A 14,639-nucleotide genomic window follows, 5' to 3' on the forward strand; every position below is an offset into this window, starting at 1 on the left:
TGCACCAGACTATTTCAGGCTATCAAGAACCTTGGAAATTCTCAGCTTGCTCTTCAGTGTACATGGAATCACTCCCAACTTCACATTATCTAAAGGTTTAATAAACAAATTCAAGAAGTCCAGCTCCATTCAGGAATGCGCTTTCAAGTTCGTATTAAATTAAAATAAAAAATAAAATTAAATGAAATTAAATAAAAATAAAAGTAAAAATGTCCCATCAGAACATTTAAGCTTTTGACAGATCTTTATGCTACACATTTTTGGAGATGCTGGGCCAGACCTATCCAATTCAAATGGAGACAAACAGGCATTTTCACTAACGACAATTTTAGTGAGAATACCTTGGGGATTAGATGATATTTATCCAATCAGATATTTCTGCATCTGTCTGCTTCACCCTGCTACATATTTTAATGTCTGTAAGATTTGTTGCAACAGATGTAGTGTAACACAAAGCACAAAGTGAAACTCAGAGCCAGTACTGTGGAGATGGTTCCAACCTCCATCGCTTGCCTCCAATTCACTGCAGAAAACAAGGCAGTAAGTCTGTCATGGAACACAGTGACCATGGTGGGCCTCCACAAGGACCAGCTAACTCCTAACTTCACACAACTGCTCTGTGCACCAAAACCCCCACAGGGTTTGTTTCATACACAAGACATATACACTGAAGGTAATCTGAACCAAAAGAACTTGCAGGGCACCCATGAAACAAAGGTAATGACAAGACAGCACTACCTCCCAGTCACTCTGTGGCAGCAGCCAGGCTCTCCATGGCTGACAGGAGGGCTGTCTACCAACAGCCTGGGCTGTAGGGATAGGGTGCAGAGAACCACAGCTATTGGGAAGTGGGCTGAAACAATGGTTCAGCTGAGCACTGACAAATTCCTTCTGAACACTTTTTTGTGGAAGAGCCATTACAGAAAGTCATGGCTTTTGCCAAGGAGCTTGTTTCAAGGAGCTGCTGCCAGTGCCCCATGATCACCACCATGCCTGACCCTCCTGGCCCAGGGCTCCACATCAGCCACCCAGAGCCATCAGCCCCCACCCCAGCAGGGCCAGGCTCCAGCTTGGCACAGCCCTGTCCTGCCACGGGCCCACCCACACACCCACATCCTGACCCAGCCTCAGCCTGTCCCCCCAGTGCCCAGGGCTGCCTCAGGGTCCTCGGCTGCAACTCTCCTGGCTGGGGTGGCAGGACAGCCCTGGCTGCCAAGCCCTGCTTTGACAGACCCCCAGGGGCCCAATGGCAGGGGGCTGCTGTAGAGATTGGACAATCTCTTAGACCATCTCTGATGTCATTTTAAGTGTGAGTCATTACCCTGTAGTACAGAAGCAGATGAAGAAAGGCCTTTTTTGAGAGGTCATTCTTTATTCATCAACTACAACCTCATCAAGTGGAAAGACTAAGATGTCATTTACTCTAAAACCCCATCACTCTTTTCCCAATGGGACAGGTTTGTGATACACTTAAAGCCATACCCTTAAAAGAAAGAACTGAAACTACTTGCAACAATGTTAGCACCATGAAAATAGCTACAGATCACTCAACCGCACTCCAAGTCTTGCAGCGTAATTTCTTTTCATCTCAGAGTCAGTGACAACAGGGAACTAATGCAGATCTCCATGTATAAACCTTCAAACATTGTCTTTTTCTTCATCTCAAAACAACCACTAACTACATAAAAGGACCAGTTTATGAGTAAGGAAGAACTATAATGGCCAAAAAATGAGAAAGTGTTCAGTTTAAGAAGGTCTTCTCATCTAGTGACCCTTTTCAAGAATACAGTCCAGAAAGCTAGAAGCCCTTTGAAAAGCTAAAAAAGAATTTATATCCACATATGTATTTATATCCATAATGCAACATATCAAGCGAGATAGATGTAAGAGCATCTTACATTTTTCAAGATCATCCTGGGAATCCCTTACCCCAAACCCAAGGTGGTTCATTTTCAGCTCGCTGCTGCAGCAAAAGGTTTGTGAACCGCCACCCTGCCCTCTGGGGAGGGCTGGCCACCTCTTGTGTTGTAGTCCACTTGATCTATTTACCCTGTACTGGGGCAGAATAAGGAAAACTAGACCCCATATTCCAAATGCCATAAGCCACATGGATTTATGAAAAGCAGGTCCTGCTTGACCAACCTGATCTCCTCGTATCACGAGGTGCTGTGCTTAGTGAATGAGAGAAAGGCTCTGGATGTAATCTACCTAGATTTAGTAAATCCTTTACAACTGTTTCCCACTGCATTCTCCTGGAGAAATTGTCTTCCAATGGTGTGGATGCCTGTACTCTTTGCTGGGGAGAAACCTGGCTGAATGACAGGGCCAGGGAATGGTGTTCCCTGGGACTCAGTACTGGAGCCAGGCCTGTTCAGTATCTTCACTGATAACCTGGATGAGGGGATTGAGTGCACCCTGAGCAAACTCACAGATGACACCAAGCAGGGTGGGAGTGTTGTTCTGCTGGAGGGTAGGAAGGCTCTGCAGAGGGATCTGGACAGGCTGGATCCATGGGCTGAGGCCAACTGTGTGAGGTTCATGAAAGCAAAGTGCTGGGTCCTGCCCTTGGGTCACAACAACCCCATGCAGTCCTACAGGCTGGGGGCAGAGTGGCTGGAAATCTATCCTGCATCCTTTCTCCAGAAGAAAAGGGGTGCTGATCAAGAGCAGCTGAACATAAGCCAGTGTGAGCAGGGGTGGACAAGAAGTCCAGTGGCATCCCAGCCTGTATCAGCAATAGTGTGGCAAGCAGGACCAGGGCAGTGATTGTACTTGGCACTGGCAAGGCCGCCCCTCAAATCCTGTGTTCAATTTTATGCTCCTGACAACAAGAAAGACATCGAGGTTCTGGAGAGAGTCCAGAAAAGAACAGTGGAGTCGGTGAAGTGCCTGGAGCACAAGTCTTATGAGGAGCAGCTGAGAGAGCTGGGGTTGTCTAGCCTGGAGAAAAGGAGGCTCAAGGCGGACAGTACTGCTCTCTACAACTACCTGACAGGGTTGGCTTCTTCTCTCAAGTAACAAGTGACAGGACAAGAAGAAACAGCCTCAAGTAGTGCCAGGGGAGGTTTGGATTGGATATAAGAATTTTTTTTTTCACTGAAAGTGTTAGAAAGCATTGGAATAGATGGCCCAGGGAAGCAGTGGAGCCACCATCCTTGTAAGTGTTCAAAACACCTATGAATATGGCACTTGAGAACGTGGCTTAGTCATGAACATTGTGGTGGTGCTGGGTTGACATTTGGACTTGATGATCTTAAATGTCTTTTCCAACCTTAATGATTCTATGATTCTGAAAGTGTAAGTGCACACATGTATGAGTTTCAATACATGTAGCCTCTTCCAAGCAGTGTCCCTGGGCACGAACTGACAAGATTACCATTGTCCAAGCCCTCTGTCAACAGGGTGCATCTGGCAGCAGGCAGCACCATGACATCAATGGGAACAGCCACGCCCACAGCTACACGCTGACCCCTAGCACTGCACAACTACAGGTGCTCCCCACTCAGAAGTTAACCAGCATCTACCTTTCCAAAAAAAGCAGAGATGACTACATGCACTGGATAGTCAGACTTTCCACAACAGTGAATTTTGTAACTAAAAAAGATATTCTCATTTTTGCTTGAATTTAATCTTTCATACACACCCACCTCCCTGCCATATGTAATCAGAAATGAATCACAGCTATAACAGCAGCTGCTTTAGGTCTTTTTCTGCTTTTTCTTCACTAGAAATAACACCTTCATTTGTGCCCACTGATGGGCTTGCTGTATCTTTTATGTCAGTCCAATAATCTTCCTGTCCAACACACAGCTAATTGCCCCCATCCATACAGATACATACACAGTATTCTTCTTCTGTGTCTCCTGCGTATCCCTCTCCAACATGATTTTGGCATCCTTACAATGTGCCTCATCAACTACACTTCAACTTGCCCAGTTTGCAGCTGCATAGTTACAGCTTTTTATTGCTTGCTGAATAGAAGTTGCTTGGTTTTGTTCTTTGTCCTTAACCCTATGTGTGGTTTGTCCATACAGGTCATGTGAATCCCTCATGATATCCAAGAAAGCAGAATCAAAAGCATGTTTTCTACCATGTTACATGAATACCAGTTGTTTTCATAGAAAATAAGAAGATAGTCCAGGAGTAACTTAGAGACAAAATCAGCTGTGGAGCTTTCCAAGCCTGTTTTCCTGCAGTCTGTCAATCAAGGAACTGGCTTAATTTTTAAATGACCTACTCAGGTATGAGTTCATTCATTTTCACCCAGGGCCGGTGACTGGTTAACATCCTGTTCTTTAAAGAATATGAAGGGGGAGCTTGGATAAGCTCCTAGAAACGATGGCTTGCTACAAGAAAGTAAGACGTCAAATGATAGTATCCTCATGCATTTGTTCTAGCCATGCATTCCTTTTGAGTCCATCTGTTCTGTTTTCTAGTAACATGCCCAATTTTTGGCAGTACTCGAAAGAATGAGATATTTCAGTGATTATACCCCACTGACCTCTAGGCAGGATGTGTAACTATATCCATGATTACCTTCCCTTTGGGAAATATCTCGTATTTCCAAACTGCTAAATCCATCTACTCCAAAAATTCTGAAGCTTGAGCACAGGAGGGAAGCAAAACCCTTATATGAACATGAACATCTAAGAGGCATTTCCAGTTTCTTTTAAGTCTATGGCATCCAGGACAACCTCCTGTGACCTAGCAGTCAATACAGAGTTTGCAAGTCAACTCCACCATTAGCATCCTCATTAGACTGAACAGAGAGGCTGATTTCCTCTCCAGGCTGACTTAAAAGGTATGCAGACATGGAAACTGTTTGCTGTACTGTTTTTGAGATGTTGACTAAAGGACATGAGTAGCTGTAGGAACTGATCTACTTTAAATGACCCCATCAATAGCTGCAAGGAGAAAAGATTCATTTTATGCAGTAACAGATCTAGGAGCAAATATGCTTTTTCTCTGTAAAAGGCTAGATAGAGTCTATGGAGAAGACCTTAATCTGCAGTGCTTATAGACTTGTCTCGAGTACTGACCAAAACAGATTCTTTTTATAAAAGCAGAAAAAAACCAGTGGTTTTTTTTCCCCTGTAAAGTCTATATAAATACTAGGTTGTTCCTCAAATGCATGTTTAAGGCAGAGGTATGGGCAAAAGAGGCAAGGGAACACAGATAGCTAAGGTGCACTAAATTTTTTAATCAATAACGCTGTCATATGCACTTTGTTCTCTTCAGTGACGATGGAAGCAGGAAAATGGGCTCTAAAGCCATTAAAACCTCCTGAAAAGCACATCTAGATTTTGTAATATGTATGAGATACTAAGCCTTTGCACAATTCACTTATTTAGCAAAACTTCAAGACTTTAAGTCATCCTATAAAGGCTTTGCAAAGTAGTAATGTACGTCTTTGAGATGTATTGATCATATCTTCCTGAAAGTGTTGTGATACTGTCATTATAAGTAATTTCTACCTAGAATGCAAGAACAGATTATATAAATACACATTTTTCCCAATATTGTCCATGGTTATGAAAGTCAAAAGCAGCTAAGTTCTCTGATGACATAAATAAGAACAAATCATATCAACATCACTTTATCCACTTACAGCCAGAAAATTTGGGCCAGATATTTCTGAAGCAGAATCTGACATAAGTGACTAAGTAGCTTTCATACTTTTGTTACTCTAGCATCTTTAAATATTGACATCAATCTAGTAAGCCTAAAGTCTTCAGATTCTATTATTGAACTTGACCCAAGAGCTCCTGCACTGTTAGGTGGTAGCATGTATATGGCCCTCTTTTATGGCCCAGCCTGACCCAAGAGCTCTTCTTCCAGACTCCCTGCTGCTGGAATGCTGCCTTCCCATCTGCCTGTCCACACTCTTGGGAACAGAAAATACTAAAAATTACTTTAAATATTTGCTTAAACTTCTTCAAGGCAACAAGATTGCTAAACATGGTCCTAGCAGCTTCTTCCTGAGAGCATGCTGTTATACAGCAGCATGTTCTTCAAAGATGGCAACTTACGGCACATTAAGTGTTTCAGAGAAACACTCTGGAAATCCATAAAAGATATTTTCACTGTCTAAATGCAACTCAAAGAGAACCTGCTATGCTCTTTCAGCAAGGAACATTCTTAATATTTTGTCCTTAGGTCTAGGCTTAAGAATAGGGTTTGGAGGGCATAGAAAATGAAGGAAACAGTAGCACTAACTGCCCATATCTTTGAAGACTTCAACATTAACTTTTGCTTACATTTCCCTGCTATTGCTGCCACCCTAAAACACAACCATAACATAGCATCCTAACAGTAAGAAGTGCTCTTACATCTGAGGTCAAATTTTCTGGTTGCTGAACTACACTGATATAGGACGCATTGGATCCTAGGAAGAAAATGCCAGCTACCCCAAATCAGGAACATCAAGCTGCAGCAATACCAGGATATTCGCACCTCCAAAGACCCCAAAAGAACCAAGAGCAGAAGCAATAGTGCCTCAATATATCACAGAACAGTTGCTGGCTACATTACTGAGCTAACAAGGGAAAGCACCATTCAGAGCCACCCCACTCCTAAAGAAAGGAAGAGCACATCAATCAAGTCTGAGGCAGGAGCAACCAAAAATGAAGGGCTTATGTTGAGTTACTGGCACATACTGGCTTGTAATAGTAGTTGCTTGCTCTCTCTCTCCTTTTCAATTATTCTTTCCCTATCCTAGCAGCAATTTGTTCTCTTATTCTTTCCACACTCTACAACTAGGTCAAAAAGCTTTTGACCAGCATTTGACCATGGATGACATCATCCTTTTAAACACAGATGTTGACCTACCCATGGACCTGCTGTAGCCAGGTGCTCTTTGTGAAGGAAAGGCATTTCAGCAACTTCCCCAAGACCTCCTATCCATTACTCACATCCCAGTACCTCAGAACTTACATTACTGCTTTAATATTTGTGGCAGACACTTGTTTCCTCAACCTGATTTAATTAGAACTACACAGTGCCACAAGTTACCAGTTTAAAAATGAGGGTATCAAATCATATGGTTGGGAATTTTCTCACCAACTAAAAGAGTGATTTGCAAAATAGTTTAACAGGAAGTAACACAAAGTGCCAGCAAGCCATCTGTTCTAACCTCTATGTTAAAGTTAACAGCTATTTTGGATTTCAACAAAGGAAGTCAGCTAAAGCTATTAACGTTGGCTTTTTTTTTTCCCCCAGGGAATCTAAGCACCCACTATTTTTATTATATGGAACAGGAACAACAGGAACTGGAGATCCCTGAAGAAGGGGCAGAAAACAAAAATCTGGGACACAAACAGCACCATGTTGCATAGCAATGCACTTATCTCCTCACACATAAGTCAAGCCAGACCTTTCCCAGTTTGTCAGAACCTGCCACACAAGCAAGGCAGGCATCACCATGCATACATGCGGTGACTGACTGCAGACTGAGGACATACTCAACCATCTAACACACTGCCAGCAGCCCCCAGCACATCTGGGTCTTGAGTGTATTTCTGGGATGAAGTATCAGCCTGTCTGTGCTCAAGATTAATTCTAGGGATGGGTACAATACTTTTTAAAGACGTAAGTTCAATATTGAGGCTGGGAAGGGAAAAGTAGTAATAAGTAATTTATTCAAAAGAAAAAAGGGAAGCAATAGTATTTTCTACTTGTAGTTAAAAAGACCACAAGCTTTATAAGTGGCTCTTTATTCTTCCTCTTGGGAGCTCTAGCTCATTCTCATTAACTAACTCAAACCTTTTCCTCTTCCACACGATCCCTTTCATGAAGGGGCAGTCTCCCAAACCAAAGAGCTTGACAGTAGGTTTGATCCTAGTCTGATTCAAGAATTTATCTCCAGCATCAATGAGGCTGAAGTCTCATGAGACATTTGTCTTCTGACATCAGATGATGTCAAGTACCTGCCCCTAACCAAACCTTGAGATTTTGACCAAAATGCCACACTCTGAAGTTTTGGTGCTAACCAAAGGTAATTTTTATCTCAGTGTCATGTAAACCTACTCCTTTTAATCTCAGAACCTAGAGAGAAAGGATCTTACATCCAATACATTTGAACCAAGAATACAGTTTTCTTAGTGCTCTGTCTAACCCTGTATTTCTTGCTGTACTCCATAAGGGAGTGAAAGACAAGCTGTCACTGCAAGGGAGGTCAGTGAAGACCTCTTCCTCAGCAGGTATAGATACAAACTTTTGGGTCAGAATGCTGTCCCATGAAGCAACAATGGTGCCAGCACAAGTATGTTTAGCATGACTCCGATGATGATACCTGCCTAAAGTCAGTCAATCTACAAACTAGATTTATAAGAGCTTAGTTATATACAATGCAGTAGTTTCCATAGCTTGGAATTTGAGTAGTCAAAAATAAAAATATCACAGATGGTAAATGTTTCCCACATATCAAATCACTACATTACCTGAACTTAGCCAAACCAAATTACCATTCTATGAAGAGCATGCAGCATCTATCATCATCATCACAATCAACAGAATGAAAGGGCAGAAGTATCCTCTTCTGCATCTATTAGTGGAAGGAAATATTCACAGCAATATCCATACACCTTCCTCAAGAGACATCTGCATTGTCCCTGTCAACCATTAATCAGACTCCTTTATATCAAAGGAAATATGAATTCCTGAATTAACAGTTCATCAACTCAATTCCTTTCCAAACCAGTATTAAAGCACTAGTCCCAGTTCTGTATTAAAAAGGGTATTACTATAAAGTAATGATATGATGAAATAAGCTATCAAAGGCAGAGAAATTAGACGAGAATCAATGCTGAAATACCATCACATCATGAAGCTTATAGTCCAGAATGTCATCTTAGATATGTTTATGAATAAGAACCTTCAATAAAACTCAGGAGTTCTTTATAGAGGCACATAATAGCGATTTTTAAACATTTTACAAGGTTCAGATATTTCTAGAAGCAAACACAGCTTCTATCTGGACATTTGTCAGAAGCAGAACTGAACTTTCTCTGGGCTTCAGTGCTAGCTCCACCTTCCTCCCCAACCATCCCAAGCTGCTTCCTCAGATAGGTTTCTGCCTGCCCCACTGCACAAATTTCAGCACACTACACCGAGTGCAGCAGCATTCTTGGCCATTTACTTTTAGCAGCCAAATGAAGGAATTAAACACTACCGAAAAAAAGCAAAGAGAAGCAACCTTAGGACAGGCAAACTGCCCACTCAATTGACAGCAATCATCCCATCCTAGTCTGAGATGCACATGTTGAATTTCACATCCCAGCTTTTCATAACCATTAATCTTTTTTTGCAATGCCTTGCTGATCTGCTACACAGTCAACTTGGCTGTCGAGGCCTGCAGATATATGTTATAATGGCTCCCTCGGCAAACCAATGGTGCAACTTGCTACACAAGCCATTCCGTGGAGATCTCCGTGCAGCGCACTGCTGCTGTAGGTCGCGCTGTGTCATTTCACCACTCTCTTAGTATGCGCTCTGGCCAAAAGCCACACAAGGAGGGTTAAGTTTAGGGACGGCTGCACAGGAAACCTTGCAGCCAGGGGGAATCCCAGTCCCAATCCCAGAGCCCTACTGCACAGCGCAGGGCAGGTGACCCGCAGTGCCCTGACCAGCGGCTTTCCCCACCTATGAGTGGGGACGAGGAGCCAGCCGCACACCGGAGCGGAGCCACGGCGGGGGCCTAGGCACCCACTCTGTTCGGGGCAGCGCCTGTCCTCATTCCATGGGGAACCTTGCTCCCCGCTGGGGAGGGGATGCCTGTGACTAAGCACACGCGGCCTCTCCTCGCCCTCCCGCTCACCGCCGCGGCCGGGCTCTCCGGCACCGGCGCGCCCGGCCCTGGGCACCTGCGGCCAGACAGCCGGGCCGCTCCCGGGAAGGGGCCTGCCAAGAGGCACCTGCCGTGCCCCCGCCCGTGAGGCCCGGCGCCGGGCAGCAGCCCAAGCGGCAACTGAGCCCGTGTAGGGGTTTCCCTCTCGTGGCTGCGCCGCGACCCGAGCGTGGGGGCCGCGCTCCGGGCACCCCCGCCGGCATACCCACGGCCGCCCGAACCCGCCGCCCCCGGCCCCGGCAGCCCGCTCTCCTCGTACCGCTGCCATCCTTGAAATGAGGGGGTGGGACGTCTCGCAGCGACCGGGTCCAGCCCCCCTTCTCCGCTTCCTCCTCCTCCTCCTCCATAGGGCCGGGGCCGCCTGGGACGGCGCTGCCGCCGCAGACCTGCCGCTGCCGCCGCCGCTCCGCCGGGGTGGCCGCCGCCCGGGGAGCGCGGCGCCGGGCCGCCCTGCCCCGCGGGCTCGGCACCCCCGGGCGCCCCTCGTCTTCCTCGTCGTCCTCCTCGTCCTGGGAAGAGGCGGCGGAGCGGGAGTCGGCCGAGGTGCTGTAGAAGGGGTTCCCACTGCTGTCCTGGCCCGACTCCCCGAAGACGTCGTCGGAGATCTGCAGGCTCTCGTAGCGGGATCGGGCCGCCTCCAGCAGCGATAGTGCCTTCCTGCGCGCCGGCCCGCCGCCGCCCTCCGCCATCATCTCCGCCGCCGCCAGCAGCCGCCCGCGCTCCCCTCCGCCCGGCTCGGCCGGGTCCTGCGGCCGCAGGCAGCAGCCCAGCAGCAGGAGCGGCTCGGGCACGGCAGCGGGCAGGCAGCGAGGAGGGGAAGCCCCGCCGCCGCCGCCACCGGGGCTGAGCCCTGCCTCCCGCTCCCGCCCGCACCACCCGCCCCTGTGTGTGTGCAGGGACATGGGGGGAAGGAGCCAGCTCAACATCTCCAAGTACCACATCCAGCCAATTGCCGCGGCACTCCGCGCTCGGGAGGTGGGGTTATATGGGCGCCGCGAGCCAGCGCGGGCCGCCCACCGCCCGCCCCGCCGCTCGCCGCCGCTCCGCCCATTTAAAATCACAGCGCCGGCTGCCGTGGGGCTGCCGCTGCCTTCCGACGCCGGGAGGGGGGTCCTTGCCCCCAGCAGCGCTCCAGCTCCCGGCCCCCGATCCCTGCCGGAGCTGTTCCCTGCCGCGGTGCTGGAGCGGCACAGGCGGAGGCAGGAGCGCTGGCCTCGGTGCCTGCGGGTCCCTCAGTACCGCCCGCCGTGCGGGGAGAGGGTGAAGGGCTCCCGCGGACTGGGAGGAGAAAGGCGCCGAGGTGTTAACCCGGTGGGTCCGAGCCCCGACAGCGTGGCCGGGGCCACACAGCTCGTCATGGAGGACAGCGTGAGCAGGGGGGGCCCTCGTGTCGCTGCCCCCTAGTAGGACACAGAGCTCCAGCGCCGGGGCAGCCCTTGAAGGAAAGTGGGGAAGGTGCTGGAGCACAGGGCTGTGGGACACCTGGCACTTGGCAGGCCCTACCACCCGGCTTGGGCTCCGTGCAGGCTTTGCACTGGCCGTGGGACATACACGCGCTCCTGCCTGTCCAGCTCTCTTCAGGGTGTGGGGCTCAGCGCCTCCAGTGCATGGTTTGGTTTCTTATGTGAAGTAACCATTCTTCCAAAATTGCCGCTGATTTAAAAGCAATATCGTGGCACAAGAAAAACGAGGCAAGTGAAAACACCCGTGCCGTGACCGGGTTAGTTAAACATGACTCAGAAGTATCCCTGGAGTAATCTAAGGATTTCATACAGCAGCTGATGTCCCTGGTTGTGCAGCAGTCAGAATGGTCTGTCTGATGTTACAGGAATGTTTGAAATCTCTGATCAGGGTTTATTATTTGTGATTTGGCATACCGCTGTGCTGGTTACTGTACAAACACTCATTAGGACGACAGTCCTTCACTCCCTTGTCAACAGCAATAGCAGCTATCGAGCCTACCCTTTCACAGCAGTGCTTTCAAAATGAACAGTAATCGGGTTCTGTGGACTGATCGTATGGAACTGGGGGGGGGGGGGGGGGGGGCATATTGTTTGCATTTTTTGATGCAAACTTTCAGTTTAGGTTGGTCTGAAGATCTGTTAGTGCTACAGATTTAACAAATTTTATAACACTGAATGTTTCTGTCTTTAAAAAAGGAAGATTAATGGCCTTCTGATGATTCTCAAGGACTATAGCACAACATGGAAAATTATAAAAGCTGGATTGTGTAGGTATTTAAAAGATTAATCTTACATCCTATTCAGTTTTTTTTAAATTGCAATGGCTTCATTAAAACTTTAAAGTTCTATATAATGTATACAGGCAAATCCAGAGAAAAGAATCCATCTTCTGTGCATCTTTAAGTAAACAGGAAAGCCCAGTGTATTTTGAAGGCTGAGATTTAAGTTGCATTTCTACTTTCAAAAATGTCAAGTGTCTTATTGATGATATTAAAAAATTACTAAGTTGATATACAAATGGATTTTTTTTTTTTTTAGTTGCAATCTCTGCCGATGTAGCCTGTCAGTTGAGCATTGCACTGGCTTCCTTTCATCTCACTGGTCACCAGAAATCAGAGCTCTGTAGGCCAAGGTATCATTTTAATCTATCTTTGCCACCCTGTGTCTTCAGAGTACCGTGATGGGAAGGCATGACTTTTCTTGCTGGTAGTGAGTGACCAGCTTGAACATCATGAATCCAGTTTGCTGGGGTGGCATGTAGAAAACCACAGACTCTTCTTCACAAATGTTGTCTGTTTTATATGCTGTTCTCATGAAACAAAAAAATAGGGATGCCCTTTGTTGATCTTCTCACACAATGGTTAAGACTGAAAAAAAGCCACTTCAAATATGTTGACAGGTTCTTTGTATAGGGACATTGAAATACACTTTTGATTTTTTGGAAGGATGGAGGTGTCCATCCAGGTGATGTAGAATTCACCTCAGCACCCAGCTTCTATGAAAGTGTCCATGGACACTCAAATGTCTTCAATTTGCTGCTTCTTTTCTGTGAAACACAACAGCTACAAGGACTGCTCTGAAGCCCAGGACAGAAAGAGAAGTTTATCAGAATGGGCTCCCAGTAAAAGAACTCATGGGAACAGTCCAGAGACTGAAGAAACCCACAGAGCCCTCTCTGTCCGTGGGTTGCAGCAAAGACAATGTCTCCCAACTCTTGCATGCTTTGTGCCAAAAACAGGCTCCCATCATAGCTGGCTGATGCACACTGCCAGGACCCTCCCTCCTAATGGCCAAAACTTCAGTTTTCATTTTTTTAAGAGAGTGATGGACATGAGAGCTCTGGGAGGAGATCACTGCATTGATGGAGAGAGATGGGACTGATCCTTTCACCTACCAATCCAACATGACATTTTAATGACGGAGTCTGCTGCCGTACACACACATGCAGTTTATTTTGATGGAAATTTCTCCTCTTTCAGCTTAGTGTATAAAATGACAAGTCCCTCTTCTGCCTGTCCCACAAGCAGAGAAACGGCTTTAGTCTCTCATGCGTGTATGGGAAGATTACTTTTAGGAGGCAGGACTGTAGAGGCTCCCACACAGGGCTGCATGCCTAAGGTTTTGGCTTGCCTTATGGTCGAAGAATTAGCTTTTCTTGTGTACCCCTCCAACCATCCACAGAAGCTGCCAATTGGATTACTGTAACCCAAAAGGAGTGTTCTGGATTGTGAAAATTGCCATGTATGACATGCTAGTAGTCATTTGATCCCAAATGATTGCAGAGGTGCAGAAATACGATGGATGGTTCTAAAAATGGTTACATCAGTCCACTGGGCTTTTATGAACAGTCAAGAAAACCGTCACCAGCGGTGGTTTGCAGTTGAAAGATCTAATTATGTAAACCTAATGGAATGTTATAAACATAGCTGTGTTTTCTCCTTAATCACTTAAACTTGTGTTTAGCTGCTAGAAAACACTACTAGAGTAAATGGACTTTTGTAGCCATGGTAACCTGTGGATTCACTTTTAATTTGTCTACAGAGAAAATGTTTGGTGTTTTTTTCCCTTAAGTTTTCTGGTTTTATTGCAACAGAAAAGATGCCTTTGGTACACTCCTTCTGACCATGAAAAGCTTCATGGTTAAGACTATGATAGTGGGAAATCTCTTGTTTCTCACTTCCCAGTAACTTATTTTTCATAGTTATCTCTTTGTGGAAGGATCTTGTGCCATCTTTCACCATATTTACACTGTCAAGCCTTGGCCTAGATCCAACAGAATATTGACATTTCTGTCTCAGCTTCTTCACTTCCTATTGATTTCATGGAGTTTGTAGAACTAAGCCCTGGTGTGTGCCTTCCATAGCACAAATACACTGAGATGGAATAATACCTAATTAGATTACAAAATTATTCTTTTCTAATCACTTGTTCTGAAAGTGCACCCTGGAATCTGAATTTCAAACTGTCTTCCATCTCAGTGCCTCACTAAAAGGAGTCTGTAGAGTCAGTTGAGTTGTTTATCCAGTGTTAGGCCAATAGGCTTCAGTTCCCTCTTCCATTATTGCATGGCCTCAGAGGAACAGATGAACTTGGGGAAAAATCTTCATCAAGACTGAAAACAATAATGAATTGGAGCCAGTGGACTGTTTCCTCCCAAGCCCTTGGGAAGAGGGTAGGGAGGGACTGTCCCATCCCTGGGAGAGCTCATGGCTCAGGCTGGTTCTCAAGCACATCACCATTTGATGTCCCTACTTTGCAGGGTCGAAATCTATATGACCACAACCTGTCCTGTTACAGTGCTCTGCACACCCTTCCACAGAGGCTTCTGTTAC

General features: G+C 46.3%; 1 protein-coding gene across 1 annotated transcript in view; it reads right to left on the reverse strand.

Annotated features, from left to right (window-relative positions):
- The window catches only part of PGBD5 (piggyBac transposable element derived 5), a 67,052-nt gene extending 56,163 nt beyond the window's left edge, over window positions 1-10,889 (reverse strand). The window contains exon 1 of the mRNA XM_032102332.1: window positions 10,104-10,889. Coding sequence (XP_031958223.1) covers window positions 10,104-10,785 — 682 coding nt within the window. The 5' untranslated portion in view covers window positions 10,786-10,889. The remainder of the gene's footprint in view (window positions 1-10,103) is intronic.
- Between the last annotated feature and the right edge of the window lie 3,750 nt (window positions 10,890-14,639).

The sequence above is a fragment of the Corvus moneduloides genome, chromosome 3 (genome assembly GCF_009650955.1).
Source record: "Corvus moneduloides isolate bCorMon1 chromosome 3, bCorMon1.pri, whole genome shotgun sequence".
Taxonomy (NCBI): domain Eukaryota; kingdom Metazoa; phylum Chordata; class Aves; order Passeriformes; family Corvidae; genus Corvus; species Corvus moneduloides.